A 12,679-nucleotide genomic window follows, 5' to 3' on the forward strand; every position below is an offset into this window, starting at 1 on the left:
AGATTTGATGTCCACTTACTGTCTTAATGTGCATAGGTTAAAACTATTGTGAAGGGTCACATAATAATCAAGCTTCAGGACTGAAGAATAGAAAGTAGAATTAAATTAGTCTGCTCTGATTAATACTTCTCCTTTCAAGGGTAAATCATCCAAATTTTGCAATAGCTTGTCGTATGTCATTTCCAAATACTTCTAAACAGCTATTATTGTTGCACCCTTTTATTCCTTTTCAGTCTCAGACATACTTTCCTGAAGGTTAGGTGACCAGCAAGAGGCACTGTATGCATCCGATGAAGTGAGCGGTAGCTCACGAAAGCTTATGCTCAAATTTTTAGTCTCTAAGGTGCCACAAGTACTCCTTTTCTTTTTGCGAATACAGACTAACACGGGTGCTACTCTGAAACCTGCTTCAGCTGAGGCTGTAACATTGTTAGAATCTAATATGATGATGATTATCATCTGCACAGTGTACCCAAGTAACATGGGTACACTGTACAGATGATAATCATCATAACATCCTGGCAGACATCCTGACTGAACTATGATGATGACTGAAGTTTTTCCTTGGGGAGTCCATCAAGCTCAGAGCCTGTCAGTGTTTGTAAGCAGTGTAGGCTCATTTTGCCAATGTGCATTCCTTTACATTTACACATGGTTAATTTATTGAACCATTACTTTGCAAAATGCCCCCAGAATGTCTAAATCTGTAATACTTATTAAATTGAAATGACAGTTTCCTCTTCCATATTTTTAAATAACTCTGGTCCCAGTATCAAACCCTAGAATATACTCACTGTTAACTTTACTGTTCTTTGCAACAACTCTTAACCAATTATTAATGCAAGGCAATATACACCTTACTCCTTTACCTCATTTTCCCCCCCTTAATAATCACTCATGAGGAACACTTATCAGAAGTGTTTGAAAATCCCCATGAAGTACCCCTCCAGTTCATGTCAATCTATTTTATTATTTTTTTCCAAATAACAGTTTAGAGAGGCACAATTTTTTCTTACGGTAGCCATGCTGGTTTGACCTTATTAGATTATACTTATCCAAGTGCTGTACTAATCTACCCTTAATCAGACTCTCAGTCCTTCTTTTTCTTTACCAAGGTAGGGCTCACTGGCCTAATTCCCAGCATTTCTGTTGGTGTTCTCTTTTTTATTTATATTTTTTAGTGGCATCATGTGGGCAACTTTCAGTTCTTCGGGAGCAATAACTTTTATAAAGAATATTCCTCACTTCATTTCATTCTGAATACTCAGTTGTGCGGTGTGTGGTCCTCCTGGCAGCTGATAGAGTTGCACTGGAATACAATTTGGAAGAGACTTTGTTTTACAATCAGTGTATCTCAGTGCTTTCCATATCAAGTTTGCAAAACAGATGAATGTTCTAATTGCTAGTCTGTAATAGAGCCGGACTCAACCGGCAGCGCCTCCTGCTGGTTGTCCTTGGGAATTAGCTCATCCACCTCTGGAGTGTCCTCTGCTGTCTGGTGATCCCCCTTACTGCTGGCCCCAGTTCCTCCCAGGACCCAGTGCCGCCTCCCACTGGGGTGCTGCCCCCTGGCAGTAAACCCCAGCAATCCCTGAGGGTCTCCCTTCCCTGGAGAACCCCCACCCAGCCTCAGTCTCGGCTACTGCCAGTCATCTCTTAGCCCTGCTCCTTGGGACAGACTGCAGTGTATCAGCCACTCATCACAGGTGAGGGGATTTGGACCTGCTGCCTCTGTCTACCTGTGGGCTGCCCCCTTGCAACGCCAGCACCTAATAGGCCCTAATCTAGGCCTCGCAGCCTGGGGGTTTCGAGGCTGGAGCTCCCCTGCTCCCAAGGCCTTTCCCCCTCAGCCCTCCTCCAATCTAGGTACTCCCTCAGGTCCCTGCAGCCAGGCCCTTCCCTTTCTGAATGCAGAGAGAGACTGGCTAAGCTTCAGCCTAGCAGCCCCTTTATAGGCCCAGCTGCGGCCATTTCCCCAATCAGCCTAGCTTTTCTTGCTCTCAGCCCTGGCTCTCTCCCAGGGCTGGTTCTCAAGCCCCACAGGGCAGGAGCGGGTAACCACCCCGCTACACAGTCCTACAAACTTGCTCTGAAAGTCAACCTGTTTCTTTTCTGGCTTGTGCTTTGTCATCACCCGTAATAGAGAATCTGTTGGCCAAATGCTGCGTTCAGTTACATCTAAGTAGCCCTGCTGCTTTTGGTGGGGTTGCACAGGTGTCAGTGAGAACACAAGTAACTTGGGTCTAATACGGGGTAACTGGGTGAAATGTCCTGTGACGCAGAAGATCTGACTAGATGATCTGATGTTGCCTTCTGGCCTATTCATTTATGAATAATTTGAGAACAATGGTGTTGCACAGATTGCTCTGAAATGGAACAATAATTCTGTTGATTATATGTGAACCAGAAGATATTCCAGTTTGCTCTGCCAGTGGGTCTGCAAAGCTGACAGTAATAAATCTTTATTCCCTCCCACTCACCTTAGGTAAGCACATACAACTCTGATTATGTAAAAATGACCCCTTCTTATTCAGCTCACCTGTCCTGTTGTGTGTTCACTTTTTCAGAGTAGAATTCACTGAAGTTTTTCAAATTGCTTGATTTGAGGCTTTTTCCTTGGGGAAAAGTCACTGTCTATTAAAATTGCTGACTTTATCTTCCCTACTGGAAAGTGCCCTTGAAATAGGAATTTCTTCATTGTCTACAGTAAATTCCAATATAAAAATTGTATTTCACTTTTCCAGTTCTTCATCTGTCTCACACTTACTCCATGCTGATAGTTTGTTTTTTCTTTCTATTTTAGGTAATTGATATTTTGTGTTTGTCCTTTTCAATTTTAGTTCAGAATTGAGCCCTACCTGGCACAGTGTATTTTCCAATCTCCTAAGGATGATTGCAGCAGGATTTCCACCTTTTAAAAAGTTGTTCCTCTCTGTCCCCCAACTAATAATATGAAGTGCTACTCTGTTTAACCATGTGTATTTTACTTTACTCCTTTTCATTTATATATTTTTGTACAGATGTCTATACTCCATCTGTGCCTCTAATTCATTGTTGTAAGAAATGAGCCTATAGGCTGTTAATCCTGTTAAAACTTTTTTTGTTCATGTATGTATTCATATCCAACATGCATTTGCTTTTGCAATATTTAGTGCTGAGGGGAAAAACCACACATGTAAGTCTCATCTAACAGTAGCCTGGACCACTATCAGATGTAGATCCTGTCATTAGGAGAATGTTCTACAATAGTATGTTTATGTTGAAAGGTTTTCTGGGCTGACTTTCTGGGATTCTTATTTGGGTTGAAAGAGAACCGTTCTTTCCTAGTAAATTTTAAGTCTTTTGAATATGTAACTTTTCCATTCCAGGGATTTAAAGACTATTCTGTGCTTCAGCTTGCTTTTAACACTCTTTTCTTCATCACTTTTTAAATCTGTCCCCTAAAATTATCTTCCTTTGTTATTGCTAGGGAAGGTGTTCTCTCTCATGATATCAAACCTAATTGTGCTGTGGTCAATGTTTAACTAATGCAGCTTCTTCACTTGACTCTCAGGTGAACTTTGGTCTTACATAATAGGTAATTATAAGTCACCTCATCTCTTATAAACTCTGATGTGCTGTGAAAAGCAATTGTTTTATGGCAGTGGTTTTCAAACTATGATCTGTACATCACCAGATGGCCCTCTTCCTTGTGTTCTGCAGACTGAAACCTTTTGAGAGCCATGCTGTGGGGGTTTTTTGTGTGGTTGGGAGGATCTTTTTCTTAGGAAGTGGTTTGCAAAATTATATCTCTGTCCTCTCCACATTAACTTGTCTTCCTGGTGTAGTTAGTAGCCAGGAACCTCTTTATCTCATTGATGTTAATTGTTCTACCGTTTGTCTGACACTAAATTAGGTGGCTTCTTTTCACAAGCATTCCTGTTAACTCACACTTTAGCTTAAATATTCTAATATAAAGTTACTTGTTTTTTCTTTACTGATCAAATCACTGTCATCACTAATATTAATTAATTTCATTTGGTTGAAATACTGCTTTTGCTTGTCTGCTGGCTGTATTGCCCCATCCTTATTGCTGGAAATTCCTGGCTATAGAATCATTTGTTGCCCCTGGCTCTGGGCATGGAATAAGTAGTCTAGCTGTGTTCTTTGTGTCTTGCATATCGTCACCAATATTAAAAGATTCCGCTGCCCAAACTCTCCACTTCATCTGACCCAGCTGTGGTAGCTTGCTGGCTCAGGGCAAAGTTAAAACTGGGTCTCCACCTGTTGGAGACAATGCAGCCCAAGCTGCCTTGCTGTCACCCCGGTGACCTCATGTATATGTTGAACATGAGAATCTATAAAAATAGAATCTTTGGGTCTCCAACACAAATGTACCCTTGAGGAAAATGAGAAATTGCCCATGCTACCCTATGGATTATCTCTGCACACACACAAACATAAAACAAAAATGGAGCCACTTTTTTCATCTCTCCAGGGGATATTTTTGAATATATTTTGTCACCTTCTCTTGTAGCTATATTGGCACAGTGGAGCTAACGGAAATAAAAAGCGATATAAACTTAGTTCTGTCATTAAAGTCATTAGGCATGACTCTGAACACACACTGGGAATAGATCTCTTGAGTAAGAAGGTGCCATTTTTGCATAATCATTTTCTGGGCCCTAACTTATATCATTCAATAGATGGTTTCAAGTTAACCCTTAAAGAGAAATGTAGGAGAGAAGTCTTGGTTGCTGATATTGACATGCATCATATTCAGGAGTTCCTACCCAAGGCAATCTACAGGACTCTGATCCTTGTGAAATCAATGCTCTTTTGTCCTGCTCTGTGTTCTGTAGTGCTCACTGATGGGGCAGTCTGTTAACCCAAGTCCTTCCTCTCCTGTGCTGTCTTTTAGATTAGTGCATTTTCAGTATGTGATTGAATTTCAGGCTTTAATATCACTACTGTTTGCATGAAAAATGCTTCTTTATTTAATAAGTACTTTAGGGACCTTTATATATAAAAATGTTCTAGACACAAAGTCTTAGCTCATGTCTTAAATGTCCTCATGGGAGCACTTTAAAGTATTGCTGTGTGTTTGGCAGCGAACATGCAGGCAGATTGACTCGTTGATTAAACCCCACCGTCTGCAAATGTAGTAAAACTAAAATAAAGTCTGTGTATGTGTGTCGTTTGAGCTTTCTTGAAGGAGAATTTTTCATCTGCTCGCACACATAAATTCAGCATCCTTGAAATATAATGCCAATCTATTTCCTTTTGCTTCAGTTGGTCCCTGTCAAGCCCTCCCATCAGTGGAATAACTTGTGATTTGAGTATGTTATAATAGGCTGACTGCTGGCATTGTTTTTAGCACACTCAATATGTTTATGCTGAACAATGATTTGTAATTAACAGATGGGAGCCGGAAAATGATTTAACAGGTTTGTTTTTCCCTATTACCTGGATCCTCAAAAGAATTCTTTTAGAAATGGTTTGCACATACTGGTGTAACATATATAAATATAAATAAAAATTTATGAAGCTGAAAAAGGGCTAGTTGAGATGACTTACCTTTGGACTAAAATGTGATATGGATTACAGTGTCAACAGTAAAAAGTTGTTAAAATGCATTTTTATTTAGTAGCATCTAGTACAACTATGGAAGGTTTTAGTGCAGATTTACTGAAGTCATTCCCTGTGTTGGTTGTCACATTTTTGGGGTGCAATCCAGACCAGTTAAAGGTTGTCATCTCCTGCCCAGTTACCCTGGGTGCCTTAAAATGCCCTGCTGCTGTAGCTCCCTTGTCTGGACACTCCCAACCAGCCAGAGACGGCTCTAGGATTTTTGCCGCCCCAAGCAAAAAATTTTTTGGCTGCCCCCGCTTTTTTTTCGTGCCCCCCGCCCCTGGCTCCGCCACAACTCCGCTCCTTCCCAACCCCTTCCCCAAATCCCCGGCCCTGCCTCCTCCCCTGGGTGTGCTGCATTCCCCCCTCATTGCTTCCTGCGGCTCCCCCCCACGACCCCCCACCCTAGCTCACCTCCTTTCCGCCTGCTCCCCTGAACACGCTGCCACTCCGCTTCTCCCCTCTCCCTCTCAGGTGAGGGAGAGGCAGTGCGTTCAGGGGAGCAGGCGGAGCGGAGGTGAGCAAGGGTGGGGGGAGTGCAGGAAGTAACGGGGAGGGGGTAGAGGAACCGCTCCCCACCCCAGCTCACCTCTGCTCCACCACTGCTGCCTCCCCCGAGCGCGCCACCACTTGGCTTCTCCCTCCCTCCCTCCCAGGCTTGCTGCCTGAAACAGCTGTTTCGCACGTGGCAACCCTGGGGGTGGGGGGAGAAGCGGAGCGGTGGCAGTGCACTCAGGGGAGCAGGCGGAGGCGAGCTGGGGCAGCAGGGGCACATTGCTAGGGGCAGCATGGCTGGCGCCGGAATGACGCCCCTAGAAATGTGCCGTCCCAAACACCTGCTTGTTTTGCTGGTGCCTGGAGCTGGCCCTGCAACCAGCAAACAAACATGCACTGAGTCTGTGTTGTAAACAGCCCTGGTTCAGTAATTCTGACTCCAGCAGCTTGCTTGTTACACTGGTCTCTGCCAGTCTTGGTTACTACTAGCCAAGTGACCCCAACATAGCCTCAGTCCTGAACTTCCCCCAAAACTGCCTGTCTGCCAGCCAGCCAGAGACTCAGAGGACAATAATAATTTTACATGTGGCATTGTTATGATTGGCATTATTGTGAATAATATATATTCCACAATGATATTAATGACCAATGTGGTGTTTAGTTTTCAGACGATACCTCATGAGATTCGTACAAATATCTTTGAAGTAGTGTGAGTAGGGTTTGACTACAGAGTGCTTAGGGTCATAGCCATACCCTGCCCTCCACAGATATTCAGTGCCATGGTACAAGTATATTTATATAAACCCTCATTTTCTCAGCACTGAAGACAGTGCATCTCACCAAGAGGAATAATCCTTAAAGGATCAGCAAGCAGGTCTACTGCCTATCCAGATAAATGGAATCTCACTCGGGGCAAAGAATTTCTAAATCTAACTAAGTAGTTGTATCTTCTAAATAGCAGCTGCCTATATTACCTTCAGCACAATTATTTTTCAGCAGTATTTGGGTTAGCTCGGAGGCTCACTGTTGCCTGATACAGCACCCACAGGAGCATGTTATCCAGGAATTTGGATTGGCGGAGCTATGTCTGTTAAACCTGTTTTCCAGATTTTCAAAAAGAGTTGCATTCTTTGGTAATGATTAAATGATACAATTTATGTTGCTTATAAATATATTAACAACACTGTCCTGGTTTCTTTTTGCTTGCATGGCAGTTTCTAATAGTGTGGGGTTTTAGAAATCTAGCCTGTTTATGTGAGCTCATAGCTACTAAGACTTGTTTCAGTTCTGTTTAAGGGGTAGAAACATCTTTATTTCCCAAACAGAAAGCCAGTGTTTCTCATTGTTTGTTTTTAATTTTGTTCTTGTTTCTAGGATTTTGAACAGCTGCCTTAGGGTTTTGAACTGCTGCCTATTCCTGCAGTATCTGAGTGCTCACAGTAGTAGGTTGCAGAACATGGCATCTTTTTCCGTTTGTTTCTCTCTGATAGAGACACTGTCAAATCTTATTGGCCTTACCTTACTTTAGCTTTTATACCTTCCAAATGAACAGATGAAATTAGCTATTTTTTTGTCTCAAACTTTTCTTATTTTTAATAAATCTGTCACATCAGTATCTTAGTGTTTCACATTTACTGCTTTCTATTCCTCTTCAGCCTAAATGTGGGTGTGTGAACACCCACTAAATGGCTGTTTCAATTTTACTAATGGTTTTAGTATTTAAAAAACAAAAAGACCTTTGTGAAACCTGCGGTAGGTTACTTTTGATATAGACTATATTTTTTACTATAATGGATGTGGAAAGATATATTAAATAAGACAATTGGAATAAAATAATTTGCTGGTTTGATACTGAGACCTCCTGTGACCCAAGCAGTTTAGCTGAAAAAATTTACAAATTCCATCAGAACTGGCTAACATCATTGAAACTTCTGAATTCTACCTGCTTTTTTGCCAGTTATTTTTCTTCTGTGGCCTTCACCATTCCCTTCCACGAAGAACAACCTTGTCTCACAAACATCTTGTTGGATTAACATCAGACTTTATTTACATACATTTAAAAAACCTGTTCTTTTCCAAAAGACCTTCGTCTGTCATGAATGTGTAGGGTTAATTCATTCTTTTTTTGTGAAATGTTTGAAGATTCTTAGATGGAGGTTCCACATTTAAAAAAAAAATAGTTGTCAGGATTTTGTGTGTCTGAGTGAGTTAGTGTGTGAGCTTCTGTTGGAAGCTGTTTTACAAATTTAACTATAGAATTCCTACTGCCTAGATGTACTGTATTATCTTCTATCTAAAATGATAATCTGAGTCCAGCTTCTTTTGTCAGATATATTGCATAAGCCATGAGACTTGTGTTCCTAGTACACACCATTTGATTCTTGTCTTGAAAGAAAAGGGAGTATAAATTCTTCATAGCCTGTTTTAGATATCTGGGTTGGTTGAAATGTTAGTGTATGTATTTGCCACAAAGGTCAACTTTTTTAACTGAGCAAAAATGTTGCAATAATAAATGTTATTACCAGCAATATATCATCAATCTTCGTTTCACAAAGGACAAAATAAATTTTCAAGCTCTCGGAACTTGTGCAGGAGTAGCCGCTGGAGTCTAGGATCTAAATGTCCTGGAAGACCACAATCGCATATCAGGCTTCATTGTTTTGTGAATGAAGCTGTAACTCTGTGTGGTGCAGCTCAATGGCCTTAGTTTAATCAAGTGTATTTCAGAGTTCGCCTGCATAATGTCAGTCACTTCTTGAACAGATGTATTTCTGACCTTTTAACGGTTTTTAAATATGAATGACCTATTTACAGATTTTCTTTTAAGTAGTTGCCCTTAGGAGAGAAGAGTCAGCAGTTTTATAGACTGGATATCCAAAAATCTCTTTCTGATCTCACCATAGTTTTGCATTATATGAACCAGAGAGTATTCACATTTTCACTTTTTTCCCCATGATAAAGATAGATATCATATGGGGCAAGAGCAGTGGAACAGCAGATTTTATGGAGCAAGTTCCATTTTTTTCCTCCCAGTTACAGAAAACAGATTTTCACAGCTCAGCTTATGCAAAGTCCCTTATCTATATTGTTTTTCTTGGGTTGCCTGTAATTTACCAGTCAGCTGTTAGACAAAAGAACAGTAAGGATCATTCATTTCTTCAAAAGCAGCTTAGCTTAACTAGTACTACGTGTCCCTTGCATCATTTTGCTTTTAAATACAGAAGTGTTTTAGGATATAAAAGGTCATTATTTCTACAAATCAACCTTCACGAGGTTCCTCTGTCACATCCAGAATGGTCGCATTTACTGAAATCATGCATTTCTGCTCACACACTTTTTTGTGGGGGGGGAATAAGAGAGTGTGTGGAAGAATTCCTCTGTCAGCCATTAACACAACTTAATAGTCAACATGTTTTTTACCTCTAAGTGATCAAATTGTAAATGATACAACTGCAAATGGTTGTATTATGAAGCACACACCTCGTATGACAATGATATGGAATCAACTGTACACTTCTGGAGTCTATATAGTTGTAAAAAGTCAGGCTTTAATTTAACTTTCTAATGGGAGACAGTATTACATTCTGCTTTACTAGTCTTCATTCACATTTTGCCACACCCAGGGTGACCGCTGCTACACAAATTGCCCGTTTGTGGTGAACACAAGGAGTTTAACCTGGAGGGATGGGGGAGGTGAGGTGTGCAAATGAGATTCTGATTGCACTCCTGTAACCTAAGGTTGAATGTTTAGCATGCTATTCTCTTCATTGTGCTTAAAAACTAAGAATGATAGGTGCTTTTGGAGTACCCATACTAGGACATGGACAAGGACCCCAATGTGGTAGGTGCTATACAAACACACCACAGAGAGATGGTCCCAGCCCCAAAGAGCTTACCGTCTAAGTAGTTGATTACAGTCTGAGTGTTTTGAAATCAAATGATGAAATAGTCATTCAGGGTAAAATGTTCACTTGCCCTATGTGACGGTGCAAGAGAATGTGGGAGCATAAGATGCTTCTCTTCTCCCCACACCTTTCAATAGCAGCTAGCACAAAGTAGCCAGTCCAGAAGGGGAAGTAATTTGCTATTTGTATTGGCTTGTAGCTGATTACTCAGCTTGGCTGTCCGTCCCTGAGTAAGTACGAAGCAAGATAATTAATTGTGACTTTGACCCCTTTCCTTTCCCCTGGTGACATAGCTATATGTTGTCCTTTCCTCAAGGCTTGGAGAAAATGAGACAATTTACCCCTTTAGTGAGTAATTTTCCACTTGAGTCTGAGTCTTGTCTCCTGAGCTCTATTGAACTGAGCATTCAAAATATTGTACCATAGCCCCTCACCCTTCTGTTAAGCTAGGATTTTAAATGTTCCGACCTGAGATGTACAGTTTTCACCACACTGATCCTTGCTTGTTTCTAATGCTTGAACATTGAACCACCTTCTCTTTTTACTTCTGTTGTTTTTATTTATATATTTTAAAAAACCTTTGTTCTGTATTTTGTAGGTTTATGGGTGTCTGTGTACATCAAGGACAACTGCATGCACTGACTGAGGTAAGACTGTTTATGTTCAGTACTGAACTGTTTGTTTTGTGTACTCCCCTGGGTCCAGATTCTACATTTTGTTGAGTAGCAGTTACTTATGCAAGTAGTCCCACTGGCTTTGATAGGATCACTTACTGTAAATGTTACAGAATCAGGCTTCTTAATTATGTTTCAGTAATAGACTCCTAACACCCAGCTTTCAAACACTGACCCTTAATTGGATGAAAAATCAACATTTAGGTATGTAAAATGGCCATTAACAGAGTATCCAAAAGAGTATCTAGGCCAAGACTATAACAGGGTTCAAAAAATAACTAGATAAGTTCATGGAGGATAGGTCCATCAATGACTATTAGCCAGGATGGGCAGGGATGTTGTCCTTAGCCTCTGTTTGCCAGAAGCTGGGAATGGGGGACAGGGAATGAATAGATCACTTGATAATTACCTGTTCTGTTCACATAAATTGGAGCACAGAACACTCGCCCTGGGAGAGTTGGGAGTTGACTAACTTGTATGATAAAGTATCTTCTACTAAACTAGGTACTGTAATAAAACTAGACATGAAGTCATATTTGGAGGATAAGTTTCTACATGAGATGTTGCAGTTTTTTCTTTACATGATACTGTGTTTTAAAAAAGAAACTGGTACCACATTTCATGTGGTGGGGGAGACATAGCAATCCTCATAATTCAGGTTTGCTCCTTTCACACACTGATTTTGTTGTGCTGTGCATATGATGTATACAAGAAAAGTACTTGACTTTTTTTCCCCAGTGACAAAATTTTCACAGGATATTGTTTCATTATGACATTTTGTTGAGTGTCTTGATAAACTCCCACAAATAACTAGGTTTTTTATATGAATAATAGAACAAAAGTTTTCTGCTTAGCAATCTTGCATGAATGTCAGTGCTTTTAGAATATTTTTTTACAGGACAAAAAGTATTTAAAACTGCCTAATATGAAAACGTGCAAAAAGCCACAATACTGTCAATGTAACTTTATTTGTAACTTTGTTTTGCTTAAAAATGTATGTTGCTTTTTAAAAAAGGTATGAGTGAGATCACCTTTAATTATTATTTACCAGAAGGAATCTGCCCACCATAACCATTTGTGAAATATTTTTTATAGAATGCAGCCAGTTATTAGAGAGAAAAAAACATTTCAAGAGGTTAATATGCATGATTCCATTAATGATTAAAATGGGGAGGAATATCTAATAATACTTTGTCCTGTCATGAGTGCAGGGGACTAGACTAGATGACCTCTCAAGATCCCTTTCTGTCATGTGATTCTATGATTGCCCTTTATCCAAAGGGACTTGGCATGCATGCCTTGGAGTCTCTGTAGAAAGGGAAGATTGGGTAATCGTGTGTAAAACAATAGTAACAAATAGAGAACATAACAGGGCCAGTCAAAGGCATGCCCACAGTTTGCTGCTTGCCCAGTTTGCATGTGTAGTCCAGACTTGAATGGATATACACATTGGCTTTGAAGGTCAGAATTCATTGGGGGTGAATGGGGTAAAGGAGGGACAGGATGAGTTCACACCTTTGTTGCTCTTTGGCTGAAGCACATTAGCAGACTTTAACAGCTGTATTTTCACAATGGAAAAGAGATGTTTTTAAAATGAAAACTTAGACTTTTCAGAAAATTGCAGGATGCAGCAGATTTATGAGAAGACCTTCAAAATGTGAGATGGACAGTTTTCTCAATCTTTGTGATATTCTCCAGTACCCAGCAAAGTTGTTTTAAGAATTTTTTCTCTGTGTGCTTAAGTAAAACTCCTTCATGCCCATTACCTGATCATTAGTGCTTGTCTCTTTTGGGGTCTTTGATCAGGCTAAGCAGGGAGAATACCCCCTCCCTGCCCCTAAACATGTCCAAAAAGTAATTGGACTTCATTATGCTCTACTAAAATCTTAGCAGATACTACTGAGCATGCTCAGAAATGACATTTTCCTCCCAGATGCTTATCATTTTAAACACCTCTTCAAAAAGCAAACAAGCGAACAAAAACCCAAGAGAAAC

The 12,679-nt window shown here is 40.4% G+C and overlaps 1 protein-coding gene across 5 annotated transcripts in view; it reads left to right on the top strand.

Moving 5' to 3' along the window:
* Positions 1–12,679, top strand: part of TESK2 (testis associated actin remodelling kinase 2) — a 121,570-nt gene that overhangs the window by 36,246 nt on the left and 72,645 nt on the right. For all 5 annotated transcript variants that reach the window (XM_073357891.1, XM_073357890.1, XM_073357892.1 and 2 more), the window contains one exon: positions 10,609–10,657. In XM_073357891.1, coding sequence (XP_073213992.1) covers positions 10,609–10,657 — 49 coding nt within the window. The remainder of the gene's footprint in view (positions 1–10,608; positions 10,658–12,679) is intronic.

Source organism: Lepidochelys kempii, chromosome 8 (assembly GCF_965140265.1).
Source record: "Lepidochelys kempii isolate rLepKem1 chromosome 8, rLepKem1.hap2, whole genome shotgun sequence".
Classification (NCBI taxonomy): Eukaryota; Metazoa; Chordata; order Testudines; family Cheloniidae; genus Lepidochelys; species Lepidochelys kempii.